This window comes from Anticarsia gemmatalis, chromosome 21 (genome assembly GCF_050436995.1).
Source record: "Anticarsia gemmatalis isolate Benzon Research Colony breed Stoneville strain chromosome 21, ilAntGemm2 primary, whole genome shotgun sequence".
Taxonomy (NCBI): domain Eukaryota; kingdom Metazoa; phylum Arthropoda; class Insecta; order Lepidoptera; family Erebidae; genus Anticarsia; species Anticarsia gemmatalis.
Genome location: NC_134765.1, coordinates 2,413,463 through 2,432,955, shown reverse-complemented (window position 1 = coordinate 2,432,955; position 19,493 = coordinate 2,413,463). Strand labels below are relative to the sequence as shown.

The window sequence follows — 19,493 nt, the reverse complement described above, 5'->3', positions numbered from 1 at the left end:
TTTGTTTGATTGTTTGTTTGTTTGTTTGAACGCGCTAATCTCAGGAACTACTGGTCCGATTTGAAAAATTCTTTCAGTGTTGGATAGAACAGTTATCTAGGAAGGCTTTAGGCTATATATCATCACGCTACGGCCAAGAGGAGCAGAGTACCAGTGAAAAATGTTACAAAAACGGGGAAAATTGTGACCTATTCTCTCTTATGTGACGCAAGCGAAGTTGCGCGGGTCAGCTAGTGTTTTGATATACCTTATTAAAAACTAAGTGATATATCATATTATATGTCAACTTTATAACTAGACACTAATTTATTGTTATCAAATTAATGAATTCACTGCCAGTTTAGTAGAGCCCACGTAAAGCCGTAACACGAGCCGGCAAAAAATTCTGGGCCGCTCTATTTATAGTCTACGTAATTAAATCAGTATTATGTTATATTTGAAGGCATGATATGCGTAAATATTTAGTGAATAGATCTCCCTTAGAATTATCATTATTATTAGAATCCCGTTATTATTAGAATCCCTGTCCACGATAACTGCTGACAAGAAATGTTTTGAGAAAACCTTGCGATTAATTTCAGGAGCCAAGGTAAAAATAAGTTCTTAGAGATTATTGGTGAAAATAAGGGTAAAAAAGTGAAGTAGCTATTCAAATGGTATAATTTTTTTTTGATAATAATGTGATAAAGATAATATATTTTTTTATGAGTTCTAGCAACGACATCTATTGATCATTATCTAAAAAAGCAACATTGAAGTTTTTACTACTCGACACTAGATGGCATAACTGTAGATAAACATTATGCTTTTTCTTTTATCTTTAGATACCATCAAAATTTCTGTATTTCATTAATCAGCGTGGTGCAGTAATTTCATCCATATCAATTTCATAAAAAAAGCCAAACAGATAACTAAGGTTTAATAAGCAGTTAGATTTTGTTCTACATAGCCCCTTGAGAAATAAATTAGCGTTGTACACATTTGTGCTTGTTTATTATAATTATTGCAGGCGCTTTATCTATATTAAGCTTAGTAGTGTAAAGTGAAGTGTATTTATAGTCATTTTTTACTACCAATACAGTAGTAGTCAGTGTGACTGAAAACGTGACTCTTTATATCAACATAAAATGAGCCTGCATTAGCCCTACATGAATATTTAATTCCGTCCTTTACGAAAATAAACAACTGAATACTAAAATGGTATCGTAGTTACATCGACGTAACTACGTTTATTTATGGTCAGTTTCACCACTGCTAAATAAGTACCAGTTTGTTAATCAAGAGGAATATAGACAGATTATTTCATAAATTGCCTGTTACTTCATCTATCAGATTAACTATACAACTATCCGCTACTTAATCTTATGAACTGAAACTGGCCTCTAATATATTATACTGTAAACGGGCTATCCCAATTTGCCAAAATTAACAACATTTTATAAATTGGGAATCGAACCTCAAATCTATTAAACGGCAGTTATACTTTGCTTCTCGCAGTCACTAGATAGGTGTTCGTAGTTATGTACCAGATGGTCATAAAGATTATAATACTTACTTTTTTGCATCTGACAAATAATACTTCGAATAATCGTAGCAGACTCGATGTTGCATTTAAGGGTTAAAGGAAAGAAAACAAAGAAAATTCGAGAGACTAGTGTATTTTTCAAAATTGCCTTATATCTAAGTAAACCACAAAAGCCAAGATTTTAAGCGTAGGTTACATCAATTAAACTTACACAGGGAGTCTTGTGCAATAAATTATAAATAATTAACTTAATTTAGACGTTTAATACTCGTCGAAAAGACTCACGATTTTTTAAATTTTACACTCCCTACAAATTTTGAACCGTCTACCTAGTTCAAACTAAATGATTGGAAATATTTAGGAAATACTCGTAAACTATAGTTCACACTATATCTTAAGGTTTATTCTAGGGTTCGAAGTAGTCAAGATAATATTTTTTCTTCAAACACAGATATTCAAGTGCAGTAATAATAATCACTAACAATGTCTGTCACTAATAAATATAATTTAATTACTCCGAACCCCGTTTTATTCAAGTTGGTAAAGCATTTCACAAACATCAGGTAGATTGAACCACACGTTAACACTTTAGTACGCACCTACAAGGCACCAACAAAATTATACAAAGATAAAAAAAACATTTCACTTGTAATACTTATAGTAATGTTTTTGTGATTAATATACTGAAATCAGCATAAATACGTACATTTAAAATGAACACAGTGTTTGGTAGATCTGTGCATTCTTGAATAACTAATTTCTATTAAATGCAATCTAGATTAAGGCTTGCTCTACACAATGTGCTTATAACTGAACCAAGTAATCAGTTGTTGCTACTCGTCACTAGATGGCGGTAGCAATATTTTATGATTACAATGACATCACATGCTTTTGAGGCTAGTTTATCAATACTTGTAATTCAGTACTTTAGTTTCGAGAATATTATAACAATATTTTTCACATTTAGGACATTCACAATTTTCGGTGGTATCGATACCAAACATTCGGGACACAAACAATGATTTTAAATACTAATGATTCGAAATTTTGAATGAAAAAGTACTTGGTCCAATTACATAAGTGTAACGCACAACGAATACATAGTGAAAATAGTTGAAATTATTTTTAAAAACTAAACTAAAATTACGTGCTAAGAGTATTTTTTGAAAACCTTTTCTTTCGAGTCTTCGTACCACAAAGTTTTACAAGTTAATCCAATAAGTAAGTCTTATTTGACAGTTAATTTTAAAATTGATTCAATTACGAATTTTGTGCAATTATGAAATAACTCAATAGATACGGAAGCATCTTGAGATCGTTTAAACTTTAGCGATCGGTCAATGAGGTCATTAACCTTTATACCGGGAAATAAGTAGAAACAAAACAGTGGCTTAAGTCTATAGATGTTTCCAAAAGTCCCTAGCTGCATATAACACCTCACTGACCAAGAAATTTTATCGATATTCTACTTTAAAAAAACGAACTATGGTACGAAGATTGCTACCTTAATACATAAACAGCCTCTTACTTACAACCTCTTTAGCTTACTTCTATAACAACAAGAAGTTATTATTTAGCCACAACGTTTTTTCTTAAGACACTGCATTATATTCATTATTGCTGACAGAAGTGAACATACTAATCGTGAAACACTTTTGAAAATCTAAAACTGCTACTTTTGAAATAATTTCTGAACGAAAATCACTAGAGTGGTACCACGTAGCTACATAAACATCGACTCTTAAATAAATTTGATCACATTTATAATTAATGTCTTCAGACATATACTCACAGGTATACAAGGTCTATAAGTAAAGATAAAACGCTAAATAACTTAACAACAACAAGTTTAAGTAACGCACAATCATTCGTTCAGCGCATTGATACAGGCACAAAATAAAATAACAACTCATTCATTCGCTCAAAGAAATGTCAAAAATTATACATTGGGTTCTATTTTCCGTGGGTGGAGAAGTACGTCAGTTTCTGGGGGTCCATAGATGCGAGTGTATTCGACATAGCGTCTCTTGTTCTCAGGATCGTTCATGACGGCTGCTACAAATTCTGACGTTTCCTTTTTTAATGCGATGATTTTCTGTTGGATGAGTCTGTTCTTGTGCATGAGCGCGACTGTTTTCCATGCGAGTTCGAGGATGACTTGGTTCTGTGCGCTCTGGTTCACGGTGGGCGGGCAAGGGACTGTGTTGCTTTCATCGCTGGTTGAAGGCGATGTGAGCCGCTGCAGTCGCTGCAAGCGCCTTGCTTCCCGCAGACGGGTAAGGTGAGAACCTGCAAAGATAGAGAACATAGATAAGTAAATGGTTAAGCGAAACTAAAGACTAGCTAGAGATTATTATTAAATCAAGTTCCTCAAAAAAGATTTTTTGTAGAAAAGTTAATTTTAGAGAGAATGTGTGATAAACACTTTTAAAACATTGGCACAAAAGCATTATTCATAATAATATATTATTCACACGCTTTTCCCGCTAAGCGGTGAACAAACTTTATGTAGGACCGCGACAACATACACGGACACGTGCATCATTTACTGGGAAAAAGATAACCGCTTAAATTCGTTAAACATATACCTAACTACATAGTTCATATCCGTTCAATACCACAAAAGGCACATTTGAGTATAGGTACGCAGTTCTAAAAGGGCATATCTCAAATTACAAACACATAAACGTACACCATTTCGAAAAGGTTACAAGTCTAATATCTTCGTAATTTGCTATAAGTCCTTTTTGAAACTGCATATTTATAAAACTAATGTATTCGAAGTGCAGTGTGCGAAGCATGCAGGATGCAGTCGAGTGCCTTGACCCACTCGTTCAAGTGAAACAACCACATCCACACAAGAACGGCGGATAATTCTACGGCCATTTTAATTCACATGTAGGTAGGTATTTGTACAGCCACCTCACTTAAACACAATGGATTTTAAATATAGACTGTCTGACTCGCCCCGGTTTAAAAACAAACAACTCTAAATGGACTTTTCGAATGGAGAAAACTTTTTTGTTTACAACTTTTTGGATTAAAAAGAAAGAATACGATCACGGCCATTCATTCCTTGATACTTTTTTAACTCGAACAAAGTTTATTCTTGAAAGATTAATTTCAAAAGATTTCGACTGGAAGCGAAGTGTTTTAAAAAACTCCTTTACAAATTCTAACGGAACTTGGTCCGTTATATTATCATAGCAATTTATTCACATAAACCGCATTCCGCAGAGATAAAGCAACGTATTCATAAAATTTGGAAGGACATTTAAATAGGTCAACTCTTTCAATACACGTTCAACAGCTTTTGAAGAACAAAAGAAACTTTGTTGATATATCATTATTTTAACTGAAAGTACATACAAGGGATAAGGGCTTCATGAAACCGAAGCCCGCGATTGTTCAGCATAAAAAGGCAATCCGTTTGAACAATGCTCAAGTGCGGTAAGTCACGTTACTGCACTGCGTGCGTTCAAAAACCCGCCAACAAAAACAGCGATGCGCGTGTTAACGCCACGTGACGGGCGCCGCGTGGATGAGAAAATTTTAATATTGCAGATGCAAGGTTTCGAATGCACTCTTAGAAACGTGACAATGTTCGGGAACTAGTGGTGTGCAACACCCCGGGATGTTTGGCTGAATTAGAACAGTCACGTTGACCAACATGCGCCAAAATTATGGGTTTCTTGACATCACTTTTTTATCGCTCTGATTAAGCCGGTTGGCGAATTTAGATCGTTTGTTTTTCACTAGTGATATTTAATTAGTGGATTTGTAGCTCTTTAAATAAAAAAATGCTAAGAACATAAAAACAAACATTAGCTTCGCGTAATTTGCGGCCTAAATCTAACATAATACAATATTATCCAATACTTTATCTGAACTCATAGACATCATGCATCTATCTTTGTTTTCCAACGAAGTGTTACCCTTCACTTTTCCTTGAAACTTGACAACTTTTCATTAGCTCAGAATAACCATTCACTTTTAGTTTGTTCTTAGAGTTTGATATTGATGACATTGCATTATTTGCAAAGTTAGGTAATTCAGTGATCCAATTTACAGTAACACCTGTTTTTATCTCTACAAGATATTTCCTCAAAATACGTTTATATCAGATAGTGTTACGTGTTTTCGTTTAGCATCGTTATCAGTGAGTTACTACAGCTATAAATAAAACAGTGTTTGTCATTACACGGTACCACGTGTAAAATATACCTATGGATACTTTAAATGATGTAATACGTACACAATTACCTAATTTTTTGATTACATCATAATTACTTATTGTAAGCGTTCCATATAAAAAAAATCTAGGCTGCTGATTCCACGATTTTTAAAAATCGAAGCTTATTTTGTCTATTGATTATAGTCACAGGAAATTGCTCAATATTCCTGACCTTCTTAATATTTAATCTGTGTACAGTTACATCTATGCAAATCGAAACGTAACAAAGGCTACTGCGCAGAATAATTTTAAATTTAAAATAGCACTGATAGGCGAGTATTTAAATAAATTTTAAATATTACACGTTAAACAATAAATTGTAGATGTCACGATAAATCAACTTAGTACCTACATAATATCTCTAAGCACATATTTAAACAAATTACTATTCTTTTTACATTTATAAATGAAGAAAAACTAGTATTGTCTGAAATGAAAATTTATTTTTCTCCTTATGCATTTCAAAAAACTTCACACAGATAAAAATTATACGACTCTTATCGAAATTTTACGATTTATTTTTTCAAAAAACAAAAATTACAAAATCAAATCGCACGTGTCCCCCTCAAATTGAGATACAGAATGTGTAGTCATTTGTTCCTATAACGGTTACTCGCTTAACAAAGCGAGGCGGTACCACGTGAGGCGCTGTGACGTCACCACGCTGTAGGTTAATGAACTTTCACCCGCGCACCTATGGTTGCCAATAATAACAGAGTAATATCTAAGCAATGTATTTTGAACTTTGTCCTACTTATTATAAATGTGATTTTCTCTCGTTGCAAACTCACGTTGGCAATCTTCAGAGTATGTAGAAAACATGTGATATTACAGTACTGTGATACTCTACAGTCGGTACTATCGAGTAACGGGAGTTTAACATTTAAAATTTGCTGCAGAAATAGTTCGTACGGCCCTCGCTAGAGGCGCTGGTCCATCTTTTATACAAAAGTACTTGAAAGCTTGTCGATAGTCAAATGTAGTAGAGAATCGCTTTATTAGTTAATACTAAGTATTGACAAGCACGATTTCTTAAATATGACAATAAATGACATTAATTTTTCTCCTTTTTTATTTCTGGCTGTATTCTCTATCAATTCTAGAACGCTCGGTACATTCTAAGTTGAAGTTGCTGTGTCATTGCCCTTTGCGGATCGTAATAACAATATCACGATTAAAAAAGCATTGCGCGAATATCTCGAAGGCCAGACAATCGCTTGTAGCGTCCGTGCTGAGGTTCTTACAAATATTTTACTCCATGGTATTAAAAACTTTGATCGAATTTAACTTATTTTGTGTCGATGGGACTAAACCAGGTATTATCTAGTCTGCGATCCGTCTGTTTTTTGCGTGTCCTTACTCGAAAGAATGAACGCCACTTTTATTAAGGCAGATCCTAGAAGAGAAGTCAGCTACTTCAATTAAACTCTAATAATATTCTAATATTCCTACCAAAACAACGTTTTTTTTTATCAAACATCAACAAAAGTTATACTAGACAAACAGTCTCTACACAACCCTGTACTTTGCATTCCACCTCGATAAACTACAGCGAAGTCAATTACGAATAAATAAATACTAATGTGTGATAAGGCCAAAATTTTCACGTGGTTCTTATACAATACTAACATGCTAACAATATGTATTTATTACAGGAGACTATTTGCTTTTCTTAAACCGCTATATTGATTACCATACGGTTGCTTAATACTAAATAGCACAAATAACCGTAACTCTATTCTCATTAGACTACAACTTCGTAAAAAAAACATATAGTCGAATTGAGAACCTCCTCCTTTTTTGAAGTCAAAAGTTAAAGTAAAACCATAGACCATAAAAAATAAACCACTTCGAATTTAAGGAATGAATCATGCAAACTAATTAAATGCAAATGATCGGTAATTACTTTATTTGAATTAATTCGATGCGGGCACTAATATACTGCAAAGGTTTCATTGGTTTGTAAAAAGATAGTAAAACAATTTATTTGACTGTTGACTAGATAAGCTTTTCGTTTGTAACTACAATGTCGCGATGGCCGCTGAATCATTCATGTAAACTTGAAATAATTCATATATCACACACCCATTTGATAATATCTGGGGTGAATAGAAAAACATTTTGTGTTTCGTGAAATCTTGCAAAGAGTATTGGCCTCCATTATCAAATATTTTTTTACATTGTTATTAAATAAAAATGTAGCACCTATTTCAACAATGACTTGAAAGTATTGAATTAAAAGCATGGACTTATATTGTTTTAATTATAATTGATTATGTTTATTGTCTGTGGTGCAGACTGTCACATGGTGGAACGCGTGCTGTGTGGGAGTATTGTCTCTGGCTGGGTAAAGAAAACTAAGCCGTGTCTGTCCTATGGTTACGATGTAGAGTTAACTTTCGTATTATATTTATTTATTTATGCTACTTTTGAATAACATAGCTTCCATACAGTTTATATCGAGAAAAAAAGAGATTTTTTGAAAGCTAAGGAACTAGCAGATCGGCTTAAAATCTTTTACTGATTTAAAGTTCTTTATTCTGTTTTATTTTAGTTTAGTTAACTAGAGCAGCGGGAGCTAGCAAATAAATTAATAATTTCACTTCTAAAACTAAAAGTAATAGAAAGTTGCAGATTAAAATCATTGAACGAGACTCATTTTCATTGATACATAACTATAAATTATGATTCATTATGTCGCATGTAATGTTTGTAGACAGTAGATAGGACACGTCATTTGCGACATCGTATAAAAATAATTATTATAAATATGAAAGGGCATTGCCACCTACAATCATTAAACAAGCAGTATATTGCAAACAAATATGACGGAACGTATTGATATAAAAGAAAGCGTTAACTAAACTACTGTCCTTAATAATGTGGACAATGGAGATCACTCATATTAAAGGCCAGTTTCACCAGTTCTGGATAAGTTTCAGATAGTTTATCAGACAGATTATTGACAGTTGTTTTAAGCATTTGCCGTCATTTTATTGAGCAGAAGTATTAGCTGACACTTATTCATATTCTGCGAAACTGACCCTAAAACGTATGAAAACGTTTTACAAAAATTACGTGGTAACTAAGAAAAATTTATTAGTAATATTGAGGTAAAATTTGCCAGTATATTAACAACACAACACAAATATACTCTAAAAATAACAATAAGGTAATGACTTAACAAGTTATATTAAGTAAGTTAGTCACAACGTTGATAGGTAGATATTGAATTTAATCGAATTCGTACAATGAAACAAAAACTGAAAGAACAATCGATGAACTTTGACTTTTAAAACTGACACAAGAACTTACGTTGGCTTACTTTTTGTATTTATTGAGCGTAAAATACATCGAATATTAATAAATTTAAGAAATAACAAAGGCTTTCATTTCGAAATTGGCAAAACGTATGCAAATTTTAATATTATTATGTACAAAAGTGAATGTACCAAATTTTGGACTTGCGCATCTTTTTGTAGTTTCAATGGTTATGTAAGACATATTTTTCTGTAGGTAACATTACTTTGAGATAGATAATAAATAGCAAAATGATTCTATCAAAAGCTGGCACGTGTATAAAAAAGTATACTAATTTAACAACGAACAAAAGATCAAAGTACGAAATTTTGGACTCAGATGATACACCTTTTTTGATACAACTAACCAGTTTAATGACGTAATCACGTACCCACAAAGGTAGTCAATAGATAGACTTCAATATCATTTGAACTATCACACTATCGATCATCGAATGCTTCTAGATACAGTTCTTTATAAAACGTTTAACTGGGCCGTACCTACTCCAAGTTGAATACAGATCTTATTTTCATGGAAAAGCTAGACCTACGCAAATCCCATAGCGCTTTTCTTTTCTCTTTTAACTTGTGAGTTATCGAAATCTCTAAAGCGAGTTTCATGACTTATGAAGAAACCAGTCTATCCAACAATTGTACGAAAACAACTACTATCAAAATTTCACCTGATAAATTAACACATGCTTATTCAGAAGTTATAAAACCGGGGCTTAGTGTGTCAAAATACGGTTCCTGTAAGATTCTGCTATTTATAATAGTTTCTCAGTCTAATATAGCAAACTGAGATTGCACGGTGCATTGTCCTGTATCGTTGTTTATAAACAAATCGTGGGAAACTAACAAGGAATGTCGCAAGAACACAATGGAATTAATAATACCATTATTCTACGCTATAAACAAACAAACACTAAAATCTTAGAAAGAATATCCTTACTATGTATGATATAAAAGTGGGAGATAAGTATAGTAAGGTCTATTTGTAACGTTTAACAGCTAAACTACTGACCCCCGGTTTCTGAGGTACATTTAGCGGTAGTTTATCTATTCAATAGCGTTTAAGATCATATATGAATGACAGTTTAAATAGATAAACTACCAATAAATATACTCAGAAACCGGGGGTAAATCTAGCACACTAATATCTTAAATCCCGGAGAAACGTGGGCAAAAGGTTTCGTTAAAATAAATGCTAATATGATTTGCGATATCTTGTTTTTTAATTAATTTATTTTTGTTTAGAGTCCCGAATTGTTGCTAAACTGTCACAGCTATAATAAGAAGAGCCGTGGGTCATGACAACAAACCATCAGGTTATCACAATCACGCGACAATGAATAATGTATTGTTATAAACCTTATGTAATGTTGCTGAAATATAACAATATAGGTACCTAAAAAATTTTACGGCTACCACTAACAATAAGCCGCAGATAATATATTTGCTAACATAAAATAAAGATTGATGTGAATTTTTGCAAAGAAATTGAAATAAGTGTAACTTATATCTGAGCCTGGGTCTTTGACTATCTCATTGCTAAATTCCATCAAAATTTGTTCAGGGATTTAGCCATGAAAGCGTTACATTCAGAAAAGTGACGGTAAAAAATTTGAATTCGTGGATTCACGTAAATCTAACCATGCGGATTACCTAGTAATGTGAGTGTGAATGATATCTATAATTCCTGAAAAATGAACATGCTTTATATCTTGTACTATACTTATGTAAATAAACGCATTGTTTCAGTCTTGAATGTAACCTCTTTTCAGGTTGAACCCCACGTGAATGAAGTTTCAAAATAAATAAACATAACTATGCAACCAAATATTATGAATTAAAACCATTATAATCAGTATAATACCTATTGTGATTGGCCTATTGCTATCCTGTTATCTTATTCCATTGTTTCAAGAGGATATTTTAGTATGTTTGATAGTGCAATCAAAATAAATGATGACATGCTTATTTACTTAGGCTTCCTACGAAAATCGTAGACGGGAAAGTTTGTGAGTATCGATCCTTAGTTATTTACGTTAAAAACGTATTTTGATAAAATGTTGTATGGAGATAGTTGAAGACCCAGAATCAAATAAGAGCTTCTAAAATGTATTTAATTGTTTCCAAAAATCAACTCTAAAATTATTGAAATAGGAATGATTTATCTTACGCAAGCGGAGTCACGCTGGTCAGGTATTGCCCTATATTATCTTTCTTATTTTTGCGTTGAACAATACATCTATATTATGTATTTTTTAGTGTATTAACCCTGAAGACGTGTGTGTTTGTTTATCTGCACAGGTAGTTGATTAGGAACTAGGTCGATTGTGAGTGACTAATATGTTGTAGGAACAAAAATAGAGTATGAGTAAGAATGTATTGCGTACCAACCTAATATTGGAACGTTTTTGAAGACATCACCAATTTAGTTTCGAGTGCTTTACTAACAGTAAATAAAAGGTTTAATACGTATGCCTGCGGTTTCGACATTTTTGAATATTGTTTATTTAAGTAAATTAATATGTTTATTAAAAATAACCAATGTTCACCCAAAATACACGTATAAAGTCTTTTCTTGGTAAATTTTATCTACATTGGTTCAGCCGTTAAAATGTATTAAACCGAGTTAAATTTTCTTGGTTGTAAATACATATGTAGGCAAGATACTAACGGACAAGTCAAAAATATTGCAACGTAATAATTACGTTGCAATATTTTTATTGATAATCATATGATATAGGACTTCGTTTTTTCTAAATAATAAAAAATCTAAAACGCACTTTTGAACACGTTTCAATCAACGTATTGCGTGTCACGTTGGACTGAACAAATACTACATTTTAGCCAATGTCCATTTTTGATAAGCGTGACGTATTAACCAAGGAAAACAGAGGGGAATACCAACCATTATTTGTTATGTGGACCATAGTTTGGCCTCATTTCAGTTATTTCTAACAATAGGTATATATTAGTACATTATATTAGCAAATTCTAAACGCAACGGGACGTCATTTGGTTGAAAGGTCTGAGGTTTTAGTTGTCAGATTAGGTAATTTTTAGTCACCACTTAGCCAGGTCAAAAAAATGTGTATGTGTCATACAGCGCCCCTGGCGGATTCTATAAGAACTAATTAATTTTACGAATTACGACTGATTAAAAGATAGAAATCATCAAAAAATCCTTTCACATTTTCTTCTAATATTTTTGGTATAGTTGTACTGGTTTTACTAAAATGAAGAATAAATATATTTTATAATATATTACTGATTACTGGCTCATGACACGCAGGACGTTATGTTATTGTAAAGGACTCGATGTTATTTAACTCGTCGTCTAACTATTAAACAATAACTGACATTGGTTTGTTATTGTCGATCTTGAGAAACAGATAATAATACATTATTCTATACGTATTATACAAAACATTCACCTTGTTTACATAAAATATGTAATTTTTATACAATTTTTACGTTCGTTTGTGCTACTTTTGTATACAGTTAAAGCGACACGCGTAAGGCAGTCATTTTAATTTTTTAACACGTTTTTGATTATCGACAAGATGACGACAGATTGTAAAAGAATAAATAATAATTTGACAACTGACAATATCTACCCTTCTTCTTTGAATATCTCTCTAACTTAAAATTTTGATTTGGCTTATAAAAATCCGGGCTTAAGATATCTCTTCAATATATTTAAAAGGATTGCTTGGTTTTATTACGATATTTCTTTCATTGTTACATCAAGTGATAAATATATTGTATGTTACATTCAATCTCGCCTTTTAATAGTCGCAAGTAATAATATTTTCTAATACATATATCGTTGAAAAGTTATCTGTTTGCATTGTAAGCTTTCAATCTATCTTCAGTCTTGAACTCCGGATGGGACATTTTAAGTACTATAACAGTTAACAAGTTTTCCTATACAAATAGATTAATTAACAATGCAACGTGAAGACTTGTTTGTCAACAATACAGAAAATCGACGTAAGTCGTACATATGTGCTAACATCCTTATTGCTGGAGGACTAAAGAAACGTGTTAATTTGATTACTGACGTGCATCTAATTTATTTATATGTAGTTCCAAAGTTCCTTGCATACACATGTCTCTTTTTTATTTATTTATTTGTATGTGAAGTTTAATGTTTTGTACACTGATGATGCTTATAAGTTGGATTTTTAGACGTCAGTATTTTGATTGGCGACATTTTGTACCACACTTTCGATGTAGTTTTCGACTAGACTATTCAAAATCCGATTATAGTGGTAATAAAGAGAGAACCCGTTTTTTTTTGTCTGTACCCCACGGTTCATTCTTCAAAACTACTGGTTGTATAAAAAAAATCTTTTACTACTTAAAAGTGCATTGTCACATGATAAATAAATATACTAGACCTTTGAATTCGTAGACCTGTACAAATACAGGAGAAGGCCATTTTGGCTAAAATGTTATAAATTATAATAAGGACTAAAGGGATCCTAATATATAATTATTTTCTAAAATTGCCTATAGCAACTCAACAAAGCTATTCTCAGAATAGTCTTTCTATCATCTGCGCTAGAATAGTACGGAACAGCATCCTACAGTATCGGATGTAAGACTATTACGTCTATTACCGGTCAATAAACCGAGAGACATCCGTTGTTCACCGGTACATGAAACGGTTCACGAGAATTGTCAACACGTCACATGTTATATATCCGTCCTTGTCTAACTGTATACATAAGAGAGAGACGGAACACTTGCAAATGTAATGTCAGCTGTTACACATTGTAGTTATTTCGTTTTAGTTTCATAGTTATTAAGGTTAGTTTCTGATAACGAGATAGATAAAGTAACAGAAAAATGTGTGAGTATTTTTCGAAAGTGCTTCTTTAAGAGTTTAACGAAAAGTTTAAAAGTTGTGAAACTGGCTGTAAAAGTACTGAAAAATATATTGATTTGAATTGTGATAGTGCTCTTACTTGCCTCCTAACTCATTTAGCGATATTGGTCTAAAACTTTCTCTGTGCGAAAGTTTCACGTGATTAGAATATAATGCTTGGATGCGCATGATTTGTATACTGAACACGTTCAAGTTACTTCATGTTTAAGTTTAGTGTACTGTATTACTTAATTGTTTTTATTTCTTTCTATTTCTTAGTGGTGAACCTGATGACAAAATCATTCAGACTCCCGAAACTCTGAACTCCGAAGTCTTTTTACATGGCTTTAACTGGCGAACCACGAAGACGCTCAGCTATGTATAATACATACTGCTAACCGGCCTCCTATTGAAGGACTATCTGCGACAAAAGATACCGTACCGAATGATTGCTAAGCAATCAGTGAATTGTTTATTTACTTCATGATTTATCAAAACAATGTACATAAGGGAATACCATCAGCATATTCCACATATAAGAAGTTATCTTTTCCAAGAAATAATTGCAAGCACATCTGTAGTGGGTTTATTTATAAAATTCCTAGTTTTCTTTTATCTTACTTTGGTTATTTTTTATTGCCTTTTATCAGGTTGAGCCTTCCAAGAACTTGTTATCTGAGATCCAGACAGTCTGGAATGTATCATTAAGTTATTGTAACTTGAGCTTAGTAAGCGTTAGGTGTTTGTGTTATCATTTAGAAGATGATGTCTTCGTAACGTCTACATTTGCTGAGGAAATCGTTATGAAATAAATTGATACCTTTCATAATAACAATGAGTACAGAAAAACGTTAGTTTTTCAAGTCTTGTGTTTAAGACAAAAGCGGACTTTGGTGACTGTTTATAGATGCCAAATTTCTTTGTAATGATGTGATAGACTTGGTCAGGGAGGTTGCTTAACCTAAGAGTAAGGTGAGAATTCCAACATACAAGTTTCCTATTGTTTACTGTTTGAAAATAGTTACAAATAGGCCTTCGTATTGTTGTGGCTACGTTATTGCAATCAATTTTATTATGCGGGAGGGGTTTCTTGTGTCAGAATAAGAAATGTTCTGTGTTGTAAGTAATGTACGACTGACGTGCTATTGCGCACCTACTCGTACTTATCTTTTGTTTTCGTATTTTGAAAGGATAAAGATTATCGTATGAATCAGATTTCCGCTTCAAAACGGCCTAAACAAATTACGTTTAAATACTTTCGTATTTTTCTAAACAAATATTATGGCTGTGTTGATAATGAAGCCAAACTTTCCCAAATAAAAGTGGGTGTCATGTCGCAGATGAGTTATAATTTAACTAAACATTCATAAACGTATCAAAGTTATTCTAGAATGTTCTAAGCGATGTATAAAGTAATATAAAATGCGTATTGCCTCGTCAAATCGATACAAAGTGCTGATTGTACTATTAAGCAATCGACAGCCGCTCTTTCGTCTGTGTCAAATCATATTAGTCACAGAAGTACCGTTTAGAGGCAGCTTTAAGTAAAACAACCTACGTAGTTTGTCGAGATTAATGTTTTAACAGAACACGTTACCGATCACTGTGGGAAAAAGTCATTATTCAAGCGAAGTGTCTTTTTCTTTGAGTCAAGTGACGTAGGAACTGTCAAAATGACGATACAGTGTTTTTGAGTAACTTTTTGTGATGACTAATTGCCGATTTTACCACGTTTGAATAAAAATAGGTTAGTATATCAAATGGAATATTTAGAGATTTTTCGTATATTTCCTGACAATTTATCTGTCGGATAGGTTATCCATAAACCGTGTAACTGGTATGAAGAAACTTTTGAGAAGAATTTTCAACAAAAACTATAAGTTATCATTCTGTATTGTACAATCATTTTGTTATTAATACTACAGTACTTGCAACACGGAAACAAATCTATTATGAAACAAGCGGTTTGCGGTAGGTCAGTTTCACGCACTACGAAGGTTTCAAACACATTGTGATAAATCCGTTTCCACTTATTGATTGCCGGCGTAATATATTCTATAGAAATCATATTTCGTTAGAAAAGTTAATGAGTCCTAAAGGTAAAACGAAGCCAGCATTTGGCCGTCGTGGTCCATTTAAGGTCTAAACGGTTTCTTTTCTTTCGAAAGAAACCCTTTGCCCAATAGTAAGACTAGTAAGACTTAATCCCTTCCTCATTGCAGAAAGAGACTTCAGCAGTGGGGCGGTTAAGTTATATCGGGATATTATTGTCTATATTATATGTCGGGATATTATTCATAGGCAATTGTTACAGAATAAAGTTAGATAATAGGAACAGCTGGCCCGGTTATTACGTATTGTCTTAACCTTGAGACACAGGAAAGACAGGTTCTATTGTCATTCGGGAACAGGAAAGTCGTATTTCCGAGAACATTATAACCTTCAATAAAACCTTCTACCTACTTTGACTAAGAAACTAGCTGTTTGCAAACAATGTGGCATTAAAAGTCTTTCGCCTTTCTAATACTAACTAGATACAAAACATAGAAATTTCAATAATATACAATACCAGCGTAATAAAATAATAAATAAGTATTTTTATAAATGTGAGTGAACCAAATAACTTCGTTGTGGCGTTCTTTGGTCTAAAGCGGGAATTTATGTATGTATGTAAATAAATATTTGAATTACATAAGAAATAATGGCTAGTAAATAATAACAGAGCACCCCACATTCAAACAAAGTCGATGATAAAAGTCGTCGACGCTCTGAATGTCTGGAATGTCATTGCAACAAAAACAAAACAACATCGCAACTGTTTTGTTCTAAAGGAGTGTGGTACCGGCTGGTGTAAAACTATAGCAGACTTTTCTAGACATCATGTACAACGGTACTAGGCACTAATGTACGGCTAACACGCCATCTAGTTAACGACTAAGTCTAGACTAGGTTCTCTAGGGAAATGATACAGCTATTTCATACAGCGGCAAAGTTCCCACGAATACTGACACGAATATACGACTAATATTGTCTATATCGCAAGCACTTTCATTCAGAATGCATCTCAATCGAAAGCCGACGAAGAAAAATCTATATTTTCACCAATGCGCCGTCCCATCCCCTACCCACCCACATATGACAGAAAACAAAAATGCATCATAACAAATAATATTTTTTTAAAAGTAAAACGTACCTTTCTTGATTTTTCTGGTCCTTTTTTCACACATGTTGTCAAATAAACACAGTTTCAATTCACTAATCAAACACAAGTTGATTGTATCAACAATTTGTTACCGAAGTGCACGAGAGATAGGAACGCGTGCGAACTGTTTCGGTGACGAACGTGGAATGGCTTGTTTGAAAATCGAATACGGGTCGTGTAGCACCGGCGTAGACATGACGCTGTGCGAGCGAGACAGCAACATGTGTTGTAGTGCTACGAATCACGTTACCCGCACACGAATCTCGTAAAAATATAAATTGCTTGATTTTCCTAATAGTTATACTATATACTATTTTTCCCTGTAACTGAATTTTAAACGCTATTCAACTGCAATGACTATACTTATAAATAGTCGATAGGAACTCGACAGTCATAGTATCTTTGTATCCTATCAATCATGCTGTTGCAATGGTCTGCAGCTTTCGCATCAAAGGTTACAAGTACAATTAATTACAGTAATTATTCAGCATGTAAATGATGTTTCTCTGATTGAACTACAAGTATAATTACGATACTAGTAGACATAACAGTGCTTCCGACTAATTGAGAAGATTTTTCGGCTATGAGCCTTTTTTGCAGACAAAATCATTTGCAGTCAGTAATTAAATAAAAACAACTATTCCTCTAGCTTTTGCTTTCAGTTAAAGTAAAAATTATAACAATATAGGTACATACATATTTGCTTATAAAAATTACCAAAATTTTGAGAATTTTACTAGCATTCTTGTTTAAATATTAAATTTTGTGAGTGGCACTCTCTCTCTCTCATTCTCATCTTTCATTTCATAAATATATATTCCATAGATATAAAACATTTTTAAAATTGTATGATAATATAATTTGTTTATCACAAGTTCACTAAAGTTCAAAGAATTACTACTACTAGCTACTATTTACCTTCTCAATTCAATGCTATCATTCATACAAATACTTGATCATAAAGTGCTGACTAATGGAAATAAATGGAAAACATCGCGATGTCTTTTCATCTAACAGTGAACTAATCACGTGGCGTTAAGCTAAAATGCAGTTGATAACACAAGAGGTGATAGCGGAGACAATTATGTAGTTAGTACCGCAAGCTGTAACCATGATCATTCGTTGGATATGCCACATATATAAAAGAAAATAAGGTAGTAAATATAGGAATTATACGTCAGCCATTTCATTTCTATTATTTAAATAAAAAACACGGTGTTATGTTTAGCAATATAAATAATTTCTTGATTTAAAAAAGCATGTTTAATTTAAATATTTTTTATAGCACGTTATTATTTGGTAGACAATATAAAGGTATCGTTTATTTCAAAAATCAGTGGCTTGCACTATTTCTGAAATATTATACATTGAATGCATCATACATACTTAAAATCACGCCTTTATTAAATAGAGGTAGGCAGAAATCAAAGCCATAATAAATGCATGTTGTATATACGTAAGTACATACACACATACATGCATTACTCGTAATAAATCTTATATGTAACACATTTAAGATTTTGGGTGAGGAAAAATCCTTTACGTAGATGCAACTATTTATGACGACATTAAATTAGTCGCAGTTCACGTTTTTTCCTTGACGTTTATTGATAATTTCGCAACATAGTGTGTCATTTCATTATCTTAGTGACAAGGTAAAATAATTGCGTCACGTATACACACAAATTGTAAAATGTTAAACTGATTCACAAACACTACGTAGAGGAAATCTTGGGAAAATTATACGTGTTTTAAGACCGAGAGCAGAAAAGTTCTACCACATTTCAAAAAAATTTGAAGTATCATTCTGTCTTTGCTACTTTGATGTGTATCAAATGAACATAAATACTTTTCAAATATCCATTCAATTTATCATTAAACATCAATTAACAAAAATTTTATGATGTTTTTGCTTTCGGCCGTTTGTCGGTAAATTCTCCCTATTTGTGGGGAAGTTTTACCCCGTATTAGCTGTCCACCCTCAGTGTACATTAGCCCAGGCCGGGAGCCTCACCTCGCGCATGAAGAAACACGTGCAGTTGCATGTTTTGGGACGACTATCTGTCGGCCATCAAGCCATTCAACGTGCTTTATTATTACACATACTTACTCACGTAGCTTATTATGTTATGATCCGGTTATAGCATGAGTTATGACGTGAAAATACATTTCAGTATTATTGCTCTATAGATAAAGACACCATAAAATATTTTATTTATTATTTTGACAATACATTTAAAAGGCAAACGATACATTGAAAACTATCATTGTTCAAATCAATAATTTTTTTATAGACATATTGTTTCTTAAAGAACCCAATAATGTTGTTTTGTAATCGATTGGCATACAAT

At 32.8% G+C, this 19,493-nt stretch overlaps 1 protein-coding gene across 1 annotated transcript; it reads right to left on the bottom strand.

Annotated features, from left to right (window-relative positions):
- Positions 1 to 1,642: 1,642 nt before the first annotated feature.
- Positions 1,643 to 17,299, bottom strand: Cipc (Clock interacting protein circadian). The gene is made up of 2 exons (XM_076128631.1): positions 17,134 to 17,299; positions 1,643 to 3,814 (listed from the first exon to the last, which is right to left on the bottom strand). The coding sequence occupies exons 1-2, from the start codon at positions 17,165 to 17,167 to the stop codon at positions 3,465 to 3,467; spliced, it is 384 nt and encodes a 127-aa protein (XP_075984746.1). The 5' UTR covers positions 17,168 to 17,299; the 3' UTR covers positions 1,643 to 3,464.
- Positions 17,300 to 19,493: the final 2,194 nt, after the last annotated feature.

Excerpts from the sequence above, each read along its gene's own strand:
- Cipc (XM_076128631.1), bottom strand. The coding sequence starts at position 17,167 with ATGTGTGAAAAAAGGACCAGAAAAATCAAGAAAG. Across the intron at positions 3,815-17,133 it reads GACCAGAAAAATCAAGAAAG|GTTCTCACCTTACCCGTCTG; the intron begins GTACGTTTTACT and ends CTATCTTTGCAG.